This window comes from Venturia canescens, chromosome 8 (assembly GCF_019457755.1).
Source record: "Venturia canescens isolate UGA chromosome 8, ASM1945775v1, whole genome shotgun sequence".
Classification (NCBI taxonomy): domain Eukaryota; kingdom Metazoa; phylum Arthropoda; class Insecta; order Hymenoptera; family Ichneumonidae; genus Venturia; species Venturia canescens.
This window is the reverse complement of record NC_057428.1, coordinates 15,888,496-15,904,567: the sequence shown is the minus strand read 5'-3', so window position 1 is coordinate 15,904,567 and position 16,072 is coordinate 15,888,496. Positions and strand designations below refer to the sequence as shown.

General features: G+C 38.5%; 1 protein-coding gene across 7 annotated transcripts; it reads left to right on the top strand.

Annotated features, from left to right (window-relative positions):
* The first annotated feature begins 74 nt into the window (after window positions 1–74).
* Srrm234 (Serine-arginine repetitive matrix 2/3/4) lies at window positions 75–15,989 on the top strand. 7 transcript variants are annotated; one of them, XM_043425978.1, is made up of 12 exons: window positions 75–233; window positions 556–791; window positions 1,212–1,316; window positions 4,939–5,259; window positions 7,515–7,640; window positions 7,746–7,824; window positions 9,352–9,407; window positions 9,631–11,880; window positions 11,967–12,140; window positions 13,015–13,026; window positions 13,994–14,063; window positions 14,409–14,535. In XM_043425978.1, the coding sequence occupies exons 2-11, from the start codon at window positions 562–564 to the stop codon at window positions 14,028–14,030; spliced, it is 3,390 nt and encodes a 1,129-aa protein (XP_043281913.1). In that variant the 5' UTR covers window positions 75–233; window positions 556–561; the 3' UTR covers window positions 14,031–14,063; window positions 14,409–14,535. The 7 variants fall into 7 exon arrangements, with proteins under 7 accessions (XP_043281913.1, XP_043281910.1, XP_043281914.1 ...); XM_043425975.1 differs by lacking the exon at window positions 13,994–14,063 and having other exon boundaries at window positions 14,409–15,989; XM_043425979.1 differs by lacking the exon at window positions 13,015–13,026.
* Window positions 15,990–16,072: the final 83 nt, after the last annotated feature.

Below are 16,072 nucleotides of genomic sequence, written 5' to 3'. Positions count from 1 at the left end.
CCGCGAGGTGAGTCCGGTGAATTTCTGGTGGCCCTGCGCCCTCCCGTTGCATTTACTGAGGAGGATCACTAAACCCGATTTCGTTAATTTATAATATATACATATATGCACAACTCTATGGGTATACATATATAAAACGGGGAGAGATCAGTTTGGCGCGGTATTGTTTCGGTGATATCGGTGAACAGAATATTCACCGTTGGTCGATTCGACAACGTTGACGCGCGTCGAAGGTAGGAAAAACGTTGCCAATGTTTTCGTCTATACAAATTATATTCGAATAACAAACGTTAAATCAACGTCGCGTCACAATTCATTGTCGCCCCCGCGTTTTTTTGCGCAGTGCTTCGTATAATTCGTTTAGAATTCAATCCTAACCTAAAATAGGTTTCGACTCCAAACCCCAACTTTAGCTTTAATGCCGGTTTTTTATTGATCCAACTTTTAAAACTCTACGTTTTCACTGTTTCGTTTTAATTTTTTTCGTTTTCGTCCCCACTATTATCCTACTTTTATATTTTTTATATTTTCTTTTCTTTGCCAACTTGCGCACAGCTCAAAATGTACAATGGCATTGGACTACAAACGCCCAGAGGTTCGGGTACGAATGGCCATGTACAGCGCAATTGGGCCATTGTTAGAAAAACCAAGGACAAAGTTAATTACAAGAGCGAAGATGCTAAGCTCGATCAACTGAACAAACAGCCGAATAAGGAAATTTTGGATCATGTCAGAAAACGCAAAATCGAGGTCAAGTGCGCTGAGCACGCAGATATTTTGGAGGAGCAAGGGTAAATATACATATTTTTTCCTATCGCTGACAATTGCAATCCCAGGCAATGAGGGCTCTTTAAAACATGCTTGATTATTATATTATTCAGTAACAATTAGATTTGATGATTTTGAAATGGCAGTAGAGACTAAAATTCCTTTCCGTCTCATTTTCTCTGAACTTTCCAAGTTCCATAATCTTGTCAATTCAATGAATCAATCGACGAGTATAACAGAATTGTTTTTAAAATGTTGCTTACTTTTGTTTGTCTGCACAACATTTGGGGACCTTCATAAATTCCTCATTCTACGTATTTTTGATACAAGAACATCCGGATGCTTTGAGGGACGTTTCTTAAACAATATTTCATTGAAACAGAAATAAATAGTAATTTGTCAATCGAAGTACAACTAATTGGTATTTTGTTTTTACTCAAAAGATTTACAGCTGAAGAAGTGAAGAAAAAAGTGGAAGCATATCGTTCGATGCTGATGGGTAGTGATTTGAAGCCCCCTGTACCAATGGATGAATTTGGTAGGATAAAGTGAGTATTAAGCTGGGATTGCCCTACATTTCACATATTTTTCATCTCAATATTGAGCAACTTATGGGTTCTTCATTCTGGAATATTTGAGGAAAATATATTCCTGAATGTGCTAGACTAATCCAGATTTAAATAGTAATCATTGCTCGAAAAGATGGCACATTTTCAGCTAATAATCAGAGTTACAAAGTTCAGAATTCAAGAAGAATTTCAAAGTTGTATTTTTCAATCGTATATGAGGGAAAAAATCAGAAATTTCGAGGTAGATCTATGCAGAAATATCGAATGAGTCGGTGAATCTGAGAAGGAATGTCGTCCGGATTGAGGAGTGTCAAATTCGTTCGTCAAAGAGAGAACGCGAGGGCCGAAAATATAGCTGAAAGTACATAGGACGCGTAGCGAACGGAGCGCATAACATGGTGTGGAGGAGAAAAAAGGGGTGGGTGGCCACCTCGATATTGACTCGGAAGTTGAGGAACGTAGCGCCGGCGCTTCGAGCCAGAAACTCCCTGAATAAAGGGGGTTGAGAAGGGGAGAATGGGAGAATAACGGGACGAGAGACTCGCGCAACCGTGGAAAATCGAGGATCGAGCGAGAGAGAAAGAGAGAGAAGTAAAACGCGAGGGGATGCTGTGCGATGTGGAGAAGATTTTTGGTCGCATCGCTATTTCGCGTTTAGTACGATAACGTTAAGGCGTCGCGTACGTCTCGCGTACCCAACCCATCTCCAATTAAAAATAAAAAAACTTAAAAAAAACTCAAAAATTCGCGATGATGGGTTCATCGCGTGTTTTTAACGAGAGAAGGAAAAAGCGTTTTACTTTTAAAGAGGAACAGAATAATAAACAAATAAATTCATACGTAAACAAGGAAAAATGAATGCAAAAAAAAGTATTAATAAATCAATGAAATAACTATAAGTTCCAAAATTATATAAAAAATTCAAGAAATGTAGTAACTAAGAATATCTATAAAATCACAAAAGTCTTCCAACTTTTTAGCTCGATAAATTAGCATTTAAATCACTACTATTAAATATAAAACAAAATTTATAAATTACCAAACTCAACGTCACACGATAATCAATCAAAAAATAATCGATTTTCGAAAAAAACGTTTCCACACCGATTTTCCCCCTGAATTTGTTGTCAAGTACGAAAGCTTACACGTTGCACTCACACGATTAACGTGCAACGTCCATTAGTGGATTTCGTGTCCTTCTACCGACAGTTCCTGAACGAGGAGAATCCTCGAGGTGAGAAAGCAGCGTGTGTTTACTACTCGACTCGCCTCCTCGTTCTACGTTTCGAATCGTTGACGGACGCACACCGATTCGAGTCCATTCCGAGGCAATCTAATCGTGAAAAACGACACATTTTTCAATGGAAAAATCCATTTTTTTCAACGCTCTCTTTATAAACAAAAAGCTGACACGAGTCAGCATTTGAATATTGTCAAAACATCTGCATATTTTCCACTCAACCGATCGAGCATCTCACCGAAGATTTTTACAACGACTTCCGAACGAATTTCAATCCCGAATTGCATTAATTTAAGAAATCCACGCGTTACGTGACATAAAAAATTTCCCATTTCGTACTCATGAATAATAATTAAAACAAAATCGTATTAATAATAATAAATAAATATTGACGGACATCGTGCCTAGTTGAACTAGCGTGCCTAATCCAACGTCTTCCTAAAATTTTAATGAATTTACGACTAATTATTAATATACCGATAAGAATAATAATGATAAAAACGATAATGAATGAATTTATGGGAAGAGAAAATTTGATATGACCGGTCAATTCGTACGGGCAACAGTACGAACGAAGAGAAAGGAAATAAAAGAGAGAAAATACGGGTATAAAAGAATCAAAGAGGGTTGAGTTTTGTGAGGAAACGAAGAAGAAAGCGACGACGGAAAAACGAGGATAAATACGGAAATCATTAGTCCCGGCTCGCCGATTATCTCTTGAAGCTGTCTCGACGATTAAATCCTGGAAAGAGAAGTGTCATTTTTGCACAAAAGAAGGAGGAACAAAGAGATAAAAGATTGAGGAAAGTTTCAGAGTGTGAGCACGAGGAAAGTCGTACAATTGTTGTTACAACGAGGGAGGAAACGTCAATCGGAAATATTTAAAGGTCTATTTAATAATCGAGAGTTTCCGTTGCATTGGAAAACCGGAAATTAGCCGGAAGGGAACACGAGGAAGGAAGAAAATAAACGGGACGAACGAGGCGGCAATTTGTAAATTTTATTTGCGAATTGTTTTACCAACACATTTGGAAAAATATTAAAAAATGGTCAAGATACTTCGTGACGAATGACGATGTCGACGTCTTTGGCGCCAAGACCGGCGCGTGGACGCGGCCCACCTGACGGTCGCGCCTTTTTCGAGAGACTCTGGCGAGGCAATTTTCTTCTCGACCGTCAAAGAGTTTTCAAACGTTCGCGAAAGCGCAAATTGCAAACCGGAGCCGGGAAAAAAATCTCACAGGCTTCGATCAAGCAACAACATTGTTGTTGCTGTCAACGCATACAGTTGCATTTGCTTGCCGGACGACGAAACAACGTCAGATCGGTCGTCAGGTGAATTTACCATTTATTCGGTACTCGCTCCTCCAACGAAAAATCATCACGGTCGCTGATGAAAGTATTTTCCTTCAAATAAAAATGTAGCATTTCATTCGATTTTAAAAATTCAAAACTTGACTGCAGGATTGAGAGAATGGAAAAAATAGTGTTCCATTTGCTGCGTGAGTAGAAAAAAAAATTGTAGGGCTTCGTACCCCCCTTAATATTCCTCGCTCCGTTTTTTTCTTTTTCACTATTTCTCTCTACCGATATCTCCTCTGCTCACTTCTCTCTCCCTCTCTTTCTCTCCAATTTCGTGTATCTGTATGCGTCAGTAAGGGATGTTGGAAAAGAGAACAGCTGGGATCGTATTGATCGGGAGCGAGCAGTGGGCGGGTTTTGCTCGTAGGGGAGAATTCTGTCTCCGTCTCTGTTCGACTCACGTTCTAGCTGGCTCGTTCGTCCGCTCGGTGCTTCTCGCGAATCCAGGGGGGTTGACTCCCTTGCTTTGTAGCACCCAGTGTGTGTTATGTCACCTCCGCGGTATTGTTTAATCGTGTTTCCTCGCGCGGCACAACTCCATTGCATTTTATCGAACAAAACAATTTGAGAAATTATCTATTTTTCACGTCACTTTGTTATTCGTTTTTTATTTATCGGTGTTGTGCAGCCGCGAGTGATTGAATTATTTGTCAAATATTCGAGTGCAATTGCGATCGGCTTGACGCAATTTCAGCAGCTACAGAATGACTGTTAAAATCACAAAGTACGTAAAATATTTGTCAATTTTTTCGAACAATTAATCGATGAATTGTCCAACGACACGCTCATACTTCGCCTCATTTCCGTTGTGCATGCATGAGTCTGCATGACCCAGAATCCCCTCCGTTCCGATGTCCACGGATCATTTACTAATTCAGAGATTATTTAAAAATCGATACTCCTCCGTTCCGTGGCAAAGTATAACCAGAAAGTTTTGAAAAGTGGAGCATGTAAAGTGTCAAACGTGCTTAATTGAAAAAAAAATTACAATTTTTCCAGCGTACGTGAAACACACCAAGTTGCGGAGGCACAGCAGGAAAAGAACGCGAAACTGCGCGAGGCTTTCGGCATATCGGAATTTTTCGTTGAGGGTAGCAGCCTGGACCCGGAGAGGCATGCTCGCGAGGCCGAGGCACGTGCGGCTGCGAGCAAAGTTTACGAACTCGTGCGAACGCCGAGTCCGGTGGCATTGGCACATGGAGCGACCGGACAAAGCGTAGAAACTGTCGCTATCGCCTCGCCTGAGAAAAAGCTCAAGAGAAAACGATCGGGCAGCAGCACCAAGAAGAAAAAGAAAGAGAAGAAGCACAAGAGAGACAGGTATTAATTGAGCGCGATGGCTAAGTCCGAGGAGACTCGACGAGCTCTTGTTCCACGAGTTCAATCAAACCTTTCGCAAACAGTTACCAAAGTATGACTTATTAATAATCAAACAATATCAGAAAGGATGAATTATTGTGAGAAACTGAGAACAGAACTGATCGAAGCTCCGAGACACGAGAGCCAGAGATAAGACGCCTTATCAGGGAGAGAGAAAATATTTATTTTTCATATTTATATATTTCCTGTTTTCCCGTAGATAGCCCATACTCTCGCTAATTATATTTTATTATATTTACACCAATTTTTTCCCCTCTTTTTACATCACTTCTTTGATAACTCATTTTCGCCAATTTCATTATACGCTTTGACGACACACCTTTCGATAATACATTGCATATGTTTCAATATGTATGAGTGTAAATTTTTCAACGAATTTACACAGTACTGATGTTAATGCTTCTAGTACTATTTAACAGTGACATTACTAATACGAGACTCGTATTGTTCTGAAAAGTTTCGTTTCTATGTTTTTTTTTTAAATTTTTTTATTTTTTCGTTTTTAATAACTCAATGTCCTCTGTCAGTGAATGACGCTCATGAAACTAAAACTTCGTCCACTGTTCTCTCATATCCCTTACACCTTTCTCTGTTTCAAACAGAACTGAGGAGGACTGAGTGCCTACCTGAGAGGTAGGCACAGTAGGTAAGTCTCGCGTCGTATCGCGATTTATTTTAAAACAAGTATTAAAGAAAAAAACAGTCAAGAATGATGAAAATTATCGCGGCCCCACGATTGACTCGTTGCAAATGGAAAACTAATAGAGTTACGAAAAAGCTGATGAATTAAAACTTTTTTACTCTTCGGTAGGTGGTTCGGTCTGGATGAAAGTGACAGGTGGCAAAATTGGGTCAAGGAATGATGAATTGACTATTATTTTCGATACTCATTCGAAAACGAACGGCAAATACATTCATCCGGGCATATTTGACCCAATTATGTCGCTATGAAGAGGTCAATATTAAAATCGGTTCATCGTTTAAACAGAAAATGCGCGCGTTATTCCCAGCCAGCTAGAATCTAACCGCGAGCAAAAAAATCCAATTCTCATCCCGATTGAAGCATTAGAGAAACGAAAAAAATCACGCAATTCTTATCTTTGTTATTATCGATGAAAGCTTGTTGTTAATGTCATATCTCTATTTTTTTCCGACAAGTCCGTCCCTATCGATGGTTATCAAGGTAATGCTAATCCCATATTATATCGTAATAATCTCCTCATTATACAATAAATCTATGCTACTCTATCATACTATCGTATTATGGGTACATACATTTAAAATGCATTATTATTCATAATTATAAAGTTTTATTTCTTCGTTGTTTTTCTGTTTGAGTTTGTTCTCTCAATTATTTCATTTGAAAGATTTGGTTCCAGGGTTCAAAGGGGAAATTTTTACTTGCTCACATCTCCAGCGTGAAAAATCACATTTCACAATGAGTTTCTTCGATCGAGTGAAGGATCGCTGGGAACCGAATCTTTCAAATCAGCATCAATATAATTCACGTAGAAATTTAACTCGTTTTAAAATGATTATACTGTGATGAAATTAATCGTTGTAATACGTTTAGCTGCGGAGAGAAGCTGCGACTAAAGAAATCGCGCCCCGTTTTCCATACGAAGACTCTTCCATCACCATTTTTATTTTTTTTTTCTTCTAAACCTCTTTTTTTCATGCACACCTTTAAACAGTTTGTTTTTTTTTTGGCAAAAAATGTTACGATATCATGTAATCATACTGACTAGATTATTTTTTGATTATTCAACAGAATTGAATTGAGTTGATCAGCGACGATGTTTAGTCTTTTCATTGTCGATTAAAATTTAGCTATGATCGCTTATTTGTATTATTATTTGCAGTTTTTTCGTTCGCACTAGAAATTACAGAATCCTACTAATATTCGTACACAAATGAAATAGTGGAGTGCAAATTAACAAGACAAAACTTCATTCGATCAGGTTTTTACGGTCGTTTTATCGTTGCAATACTTGTTTTATATTATCAGCACAAGAAAATGCACTTGACAACAGGAAGACCGTCCACCGCAACGTTTGATCGATTTTATTAACTGTAAACATACTATAAACTGTTTGAAAGAAACGAAAAGTTATATGACCATGCTAATCGAATAATATTTATGCATTTACGAGGGCCGAGCATCACTGACATTCTCTTTATTTCCCACCAAACAGATCCGAGTCACCGAAAGTGAGCAAAAAGAAGGAAAAGTCGAAGAAAAAGAAGAAGGAGAAGAAACACAAAAAGGCGGAAGTGAGCTCATCCGACAGCGAGAGCAGCGATGACTCCGACGACAGCAGGTACGAATCTTCAGTCTTTTTACTCTTTGGAAGTAAAAATCTAAAATCTGCTAAATTTCACAAAAAATGACGTAAAATAATCACACGAGCTCTTCGATTTTTCAGCTCCTCCGAGGCCGAGTCTAAAAAGAAAAGAAAAAAGAAGAAGAAGAAATCGAAATCGGAGGGAAAAGACAAGCACGAGGTAAGAGCGTTTTTTCAAATTCTCCGAAGACGGAGAAAGAACATTTTTATAACGATACCGAAAGAGCTGAAAGCGCACATATAGATATAAATATATTCTTGTTTAATTCACGTATCGATATATAATAATGGATCTATAGTACACGTTGGTACATGCATTTAAATGATAAGTATGTACAAACATGATTATACTTTGGCACGAAAAGCGGAAGCATGCACAGAACAATAGAGAAAAGCAAAAGAAAAGAAGCTAAAAAACAACAACTAGCGACCGTTGCTCCAATTGATTTCGGTGTGGAGAAATTGGGAAAAGAAAATCGTGTTTTGCGAAGCAAAGTTTTGGAAAGTCGTCAATGGGCGCGCTTGTCGATTGAGACCAATCGTCAGATGAAATATTTGAAATAATCCAAGAATTTCTTCCGTTGCTCATTCGTATTTTTACTTTGATTTTTATTCGTTTTTATAGATCATAGTTTCATGTTTTTTGCCGCTGATCGTTTGACCTTTATATATATCTGTCTATTTCCTTAAGCATGACTCATTGCTTGTAGCAGTTGAAAAACAAACAAAAAAAAAACGTTTTACATTCTAATTTCTCTAAAGTTCAACGGATCACATTGTTTTCAAAGAGTAAATCTTAGTATTGTTTGTAATTATCAGCGCCATTTGACAGGATACATTCCCTGAGTGAGTACCCGACATGCCGCTTACTCAATGTAATAAATAATTCGTAATTACTTCCTCTCGTACGGGGCTTTTATTACGACTTTTATTTATGTTTTTATACATACATATTTGCTGTTATTGCTACTTGATTATTCAAAAATTATATATGATAGAAAGCTCACGTTGGTTTTGTGTCAAGCACCTGGAACACATTGAAACGATGACGATGTTTCGTCACCCGGAAATGTGATGTTTCTATTTTTGTGCGTGTGTGCCTCTTGATTTCCGACTTATCGATTTACTTTCTTCGGTTTCGTTTTTTGTTACTTCTATCATTCTTACTATTTTCCACGACGCTACTCCGTGTTTTCCAATTTTCAAATCGTTTTGTACAAATTTCGTCATGATATATTCATCTGTCAACTATTTAATTTTCTTCCACATTTTGATCGGTCGAAAGAAGTTTTTTTATTTCAGCTATTTTATTAATAACAACTTCCCCATTCTCCATTTCCCCCTCGGCAATGGGGTCCTCGACAAGATTCCTTTTTTCTTAAAGCCCAAACATGCAACAGTCGATAAATCAATTACATATTTATCAGCTAAATATATTGATGACGAAGGGCACGAAAAATATATTTGAAATATAGTTTAGTTCTTTCTCCCAAAAAGCGTGCAAGACGGATGATAGACGTGTGATCTCGATACGGATTATACAATTTAACATTAATATCGTACCCGCAGTAATTTGTCTATAATGAATTTGACAATTACCGATAATATATTTGCATGAATTCGATGTTTATTGAATTTAAAAACTGACAAACGTGGAATAATATTTAATATTTGCTGTTACTTCTAGAAGAAAAAGGCCCCGGTGAAACGGAAATATCAGACGTCCGAAAGCTCCTCCGATAGGTGAGTGATTTTTTCGTTTCTATTTATGAATTTTGAGTTACATTACTGGATCCCAGGCCTGATTTTTTTGAGTTCGCATACTATGCTAAAGGGACGACTGGGGTCATTTTCGAGTTGGTTTTCAGTTTTTTTTTATTCTGGAAAAAAGCTCCTGGGATCTGGGATTGAAATGTAAATGTTCGAGGCTACCGAAAGATGAATAATTTGACACTGACGTTCACAGTGGTCCTGATCCGCCAAAGAAGTCTTCAAAACACGATAAATCGTTGGATAAATCTTCGCGAGAAGCTGTTGAGCCTGTTCAGACGACTCGCGAGATTCAACGTCAGCAGCAAGTACGTTCACCGAAATTGTCGTCTCGACGACATCCGGAAACGAGTACTACACCACCTCGAAGAGGCCGAGATTCATCGCCGCACGGGCAACGTGCGACAACGACAGTTAACAAACGGAGCGGCGGAACGAGCGGAGGAGCTTCTGAAAAAACGAAGGACAGATACTCGTCGCCACCGGGAAGAGATGAAAAATCGCCGGTTCAGACTTGGAAACGGAATCGGTCGTTGTCACGGGGACGAGGAGAAAACCGTACAAACGCCGGACGAAATTCGCCTCGGAGGTATTCGCGATCTCGTCGCGGAGGCAATTCACCATCACCGTCATCGCGACGACGTCGTCCGGCTGTGTCGAGATCGCCGAGACGTCCGAGCCGATATTCACGCTCTCGTAGTCACAGTCGCGGTCGTTACGATCGTTATCCACCGCGTCGCAGAGCTTCCCCGTCTCGCCAATCCTCACAGCGACGTCGACGATCGAATTCTCGGAAAAGATCACGATCCCCGCGCAGGAGAGACAATCGAGCTTCGATACCGTCGAGAAATCACCGGGCCAATGACAAATCATCGCGAGACAGTAGACGAGCTCCGAGTCGTAGCGGATCACCGAGTCGCTCGCGCCGTTCGACTCTGAGCTACTCACCGATACGACGAGATCCCGATCGTTATCGGGACATTTTACAGGATGAGCGAAAAAAATCGTCGGTTTCATCGTCAAAACGACGCGACGGGGATAAGGAAGAACACGAGGCGAACGACGAGGACGAACAGACCAAACGCACCAGCCCGAAATCCCGGAAATCGAGGTCTCCGTCGAGAACGAAAAAAACTCGAGTCGTGGCGCAGCCACGAGTGAGTCTGAGATCGTCCAGTGACGAGGAGGAGACCGAGGACATTGCTGAAAACGAAACGAAGCTTCAACAGCAAGAGGACAAAGACGACGAGGAACGACAACGCGAAATTAATACCCTGAAACGTTTGCAGTTCGGTCTTGCTGCGAAAGCTCGAGAAACACTTGGCAAAAAAGTTATCAGTCCGACTAAGATCAAAGTTGAGAAAAAGGGCGATGAGAAAAGCGCTCTTTTAGATATTGCATTGCCTAGCGAACCACCAAAACATACGGTACAGAGCGTTATTCCTGCGGTCGAACGGACGAAATCGCAATCGGAATCTCCGGTGAAATCTCCGCAATCGAGCCGTTCACCCTCGCCAGCTTTACCTTTGACGCGAGATGAAGCGCCACTCCGTACGAGCTTCGTAGCGATTGCAGCTCCAACTCGTCCTTCCTCATCGAAGTCGCCGACGAGTTGTAAAAAATCTTCACCTTCGACCGATCGATCGGTCACACCGGTCAAAGAATCTACCGAATCACCAAAAACCTTGGGATCGACAGGGGAGGAGCCGACGAGCGTTAAATTGCGATCACCCACCGAATCGCCACCCCCGGCAACTGCGACTTTGGATCGCACCTCACTTTCCTGGAAAAATAACCTTGGAATGAAAATAGTTACTCGCCGAGGGACGAGATCACCGCCACCACCACCACCACCACAACTGCCAGCGTCTTCGAGCGACAGCAAAAAGTCACCGGAGAGGAATAAATCATACTCGAGATCACCTTCGCGTTCTTACACGAGGTCACGTTCCTCGGAGAAGAGAAGGTCAAGATCGAGGTCTCCGAGACGCGAGAAAACTGAATCGCATCTTTCACCCTGTGCGTCCTCGAGAGAAGAAAAGAAAAAATCTCTCTCGGGCTCGCCCCCGAGAAAAAATAAGTCTTTGTCCCCGTTGAGCGTACGACACGGATCCAGATCGCCCTCGAGAATGAAACAACACTCCCCCAAGTCGCTTTCTACAAGATCAAAAAGATCCAGGGACTCAAGATCTTCCTCAATCGGATCGAAACGCTCGGGCGCCTCGAAATCTTCCTCGAGAACGAAGAAAATCAACGAATCGCTTTCGCGCTCTCCACCCCCTAAAATTTTGTCTAGATCGAGAAGTCGCAGCGGATCTTTGTCCAAGAGATCGAGGAGTCGCTCCGCCTCAAAGAAATCCCCGAGTCGATCCAGATCAGCGTCAAGAAACTCGCGCGATAAATCTAAAAGAAGTCGGACTCGAAGTAGCTCGAGATCTTCACGGAGGTATAGAATTCACTACTTTCAAAAATCCCAATAATAATCGTACCCCAATTTTTCCGTCTTCTCACCTTACGGTTTTTTCGTCTCAGCTCGACACGACGCAGTCGACGAAGTTTTTCAAGCTCATCGCGATCCTCGAGCAGTGGTTCTAGTCGATCATCTCGATCATCCTCGAGCTCCTCGGGCTCGAGCAGGTCACGATCACCTTCGATACCTCGTCGTCACGGTTCTCCGAGTTTTCTTGACAGGCGTCGAATCACCAGGTAAAATTTTATTATCATTTCCATTCGTTGCGAGTACACGAATGATGTCGATTTATTCATATTCACTCACAACTTTTATTCAACTTTTTTTTCCTTCCAATTTATCATTGTCGTAGTTACGAAAGCTCGAATTTTCATTTTCATCATTTATTATTATTATTACCAATACCTTTATTATTTCAATTAGATGATTTGTTGCTGCACAAAAAAGCTATCAATTATTTGTATACTTCACATTATTGGCTAGTTTGTTTTCCTTTGAATTTTTATTATTTCACGAGATCTCCGACGAGACAAAATTACAAGAGTGACTCGGTACTACTCAATTCTCCAACGAATAGTCTTCAAATCGACCTTTTTTTTCAAATTATCTATTCTCGAAACTCAAATCAACTAGTATAACTTTCAATCATATTGCGAAGTAATTGATCTTTTATCACGACAAAACGACGAATCTAATGATTTATTTGTGTTGTGTCGAAACAGGGACAGGTCAAGGAACAGGCGTAGAAGATAGTCTTTTGTACGGACTCCATTAAAAAAAGCCCCAATCAATACGACCTATTTTCAGTAATAATAACGATCCTAACGACAAGAGACAATACTATAAAGGTTATTGTGTTCCGTCGATTATAATGTTCAAATCTGAAAGTTGTGACAAAGTATACGAATCTAAAATTTGATAATAATCGTCAGATTACTTCTAAAGCTTGCATTCATTATTGAGGCTCGCAATACGAATTTGTTTTTCCTTTTTTTTTCATTTATTCATTATTTTCGTAAGATTTATTTTTATTAGAGGAAGACACGATTATTTAAATTTTTTTCTTCTTTTTTCCCCTTTCTCCTCTATCGTACATATTGTACCACACAGTGATTCATTTACGTGAGTGAGTTTAATTATCTAGACGTATAGCATGTGTGTATCACTTTCAATTTATGTAAATGCATTCAATACGTACCGCATACATATTTGTATGTATAAAAATTAAACGCGTTATGACAAGACGGCGAAAATCAAATTTTTGTTGTTTTTTTTTCGTAATCTATCCACCTCTTTCACATGTAGCAATAAATTCAATGGAAGGAGTACTAAAAAGGAAGCTTTTATTCAGATATCTACGTCGGTGAAGTGCTGTCGCAGCAATACCAAACCGTTAAATTTATCCGGTCACAAATTTTTTTTACTGAACAATTTTATTGCTCATTGATTTGTGTAGAAAAAAATAATCATTAAGTGAATATTGTATTAGAGACATACTGAGCCTGATTTTGTTGCGTTTCTTGATCATTTGACACCTGATAACGCGATATTTGCAATCCTCAATAGGTAAGTAGACACATTATTATTTTGCACCCACATATCCTCGCTATTGATCTATGTATGTGATATTTTTTCTGCGCATGGTTTATTTGCCGGTTAAATTTGTTGATTTGCATGCCCATTATTATTACAAAGTAGAAATATAGCTGTATGTTACCATAGGAATTTGAATGACCAAAATAGAGAGAATAACCTCAATTTAATGCTGATAAAAGATATAAATTTGACTCTTTTTAATTCTGAATCGATCACACTAGTGTAACCACCACTTTTGTCATATTCAAGCAACGACGACTATAGAAGAGTACAAAGTCAAAATTTCTAACAATAACTATTCGAAGATACTTTCCTTCTAAAAGTGTTTCCATCTAACCTCCGAATTAATAATCTTTGATTTTTATACATTCCAATCCCTTTGATATAATAACACTAATAAGTTGTTGTCACTTATTGTTCCGTAGTGAATAAAATTAACAACGAGGCTTATATCGTTATTTATATGTTCATGAAATTGCTGGACACTTGAAAGGGACCTTCCTGGAGCAAAATACTCAAGAAAATCATGAAAAAGTAGAACTGAAACGCTTTATCCATTCGTGGCAAGTTTATTATATTGCGATTATTGTCAAAAATGATAGATCCTTGAACAAATAAGGATTCCAAGTGTCACAGAAAATTTTGGAACATGTCTTTTCAAAAAACTAGTTACACCTCACTAATCAACAAAAGACGAACATTCGTGATGAAAACAAACTTGAATTTTGTTGACCAGTACTATCAAAAAATGTAATTGGTCAACCACAGTATAACATTGGACTAATTTATCATAGAAATATTACACTTTTTGTGTATACGTATATAATAAACAACATATGATTAATCAATTAATCGAAGCAAAAAGCACGCGGTAATGACTAACATCTACTAACGCACTTATTTCACAGCGCTAGAAAAAGACCAATACCGTATCATCGACCAACACCTTCGCCACCTTCCTCGCCAAGCAGTTCAGCAAGCAGCAGGCACACCGATTGGTCCAGTCCAAGTCGGCGATCGAGTCGGTCACCTACTCGAAGTCCTTCCTACACGCGTTAATTAACAATTATAAAATTACTAACGCGAAAAAAAATCACGTTTACATCGTCCATTCTCGAAACACCGGAATGTTCGTTCGAACCTGATCTCGAATTTTTAACCATTTTGTTTTTAGTCCATTCGTCGAAACGAAAGAACAACCGAGTTTTCTTTCGTATATTTATGTTTTTAATTCGGTGAAACTTTTCCGAGATTGAGTTTTATTAACCGAAACGTGAAAAATTCCTTTAAGATGAGGGAGTTAGTCAGATATGAAAAAAAAAGAAACGAATTCTAGTCCCAGTGAGACTCAATTATACATTTAGTATTTATTTATAAAATTTTTTTATTTTTTATTTAGAGGCGAAATGAATCAAGATCCGAACGAAAAAGCATGTCAACTAAATATTATTGCAGATTTTTTTAATTCTGATTCAACGTATGTGCATTTTATTCTCTCATTTATGAAAGAAAAACTAGAATTGATCAATTTCGTTTAGAATATTTGTCAAATCGTGCCATATTCGTTTGTCGTGTCGAACGCTAGTCAAATTATTAGCACGACAATAAGTTTTTTAAATAATTTTATTAACGTTCACTAGAGATTTTGCTTCATCGGTTAGTTTGACACCTTCCCAAAATAATTTCTCAGTGCAATGTTCCCCAATCCTTATGAATGTAAATATAGGTATTATACATACAAACGTACGATGACGATTATATTCGTCATTTCTTTACTTAATTGTCGATTCGTTATTATTTTTTTCCAACCTAATAAATTGGAAATAATTAATGAAAACCAGAGAGGAGCCTGTTCCCTAGATAAAAGTGTAATCCATTCGATATTTATTGCAATGTTTATCGAATCGCGTGAATTTTGGTCTTTGAAAGTAAGTAAAAATCATATAACTCTGCGAAAAACGATTTATTCATTTTTCTTTGAGATTAATCAATTTTGCAATACTCATGCTCCATCTAAAAATGGATGTTCTAGTCGTCTATTGATATTGATATCGACCTGACCTTGATATTGTATAGTTAATATTTATTTATATTATTTATTAAAATATTTTGACTATAACGACTCTGGAGAGTCGAAAATTTCGGTAAAGAAACCACGTAAGAGAAATTTGTTTGTTCGATCGACTAATCCCTGTAATGACTTTCCCAGATTATGTCGAAAGAGCTGGAATATTCTCAGAATCTCTTTTTACGAATAAAAATGGAAATACGGAGAGACAAAAAAATGTCCAGAATATCTGGACTGTAAACTTCCTTGATCTTATCTATTCTGAAAATTACTCCGAGGGTTGTCCTCAGCTTTTTGAAAATAGCTCGAGGACAGTGTGATGTTACTTGTCGTTAAACTGAAAGATCTGGAATATATCTGTAATATAAAAACGAAAAAAAAAAAACAAAAAACACTCTGTATTGTTGTTGTGTGATTAAATCAAGATGCTTACAAAGAGCTGAATATAGTGAGACTGGTCTTTTCTTGAAAAAAAAATAAATAAATAAATAAAAGAAAAGAAAA

Excerpts from the sequence above, each read along its gene's own strand:
- Srrm234 (XM_043425975.1), top strand. The coding sequence starts at position 562 with ATGTACAATGGCATTGGACTACAAACGCCCAGAGGTTCGGGTACGAAT. Across the intron at positions 5,260-7,514 it reads AAGAAGCACAAGAGAGACAG|ATCCGAGTCACCGAAAGTGA; the intron begins GTATTAATTGAG and ends CCCACCAAACAG. Across the intron at positions 9,408-9,630 it reads TCCGAAAGCTCCTCCGATAG|TGGTCCTGATCCGCCAAAGA; the intron begins GTGAGTGATTTT and ends TGACGTTCACAG.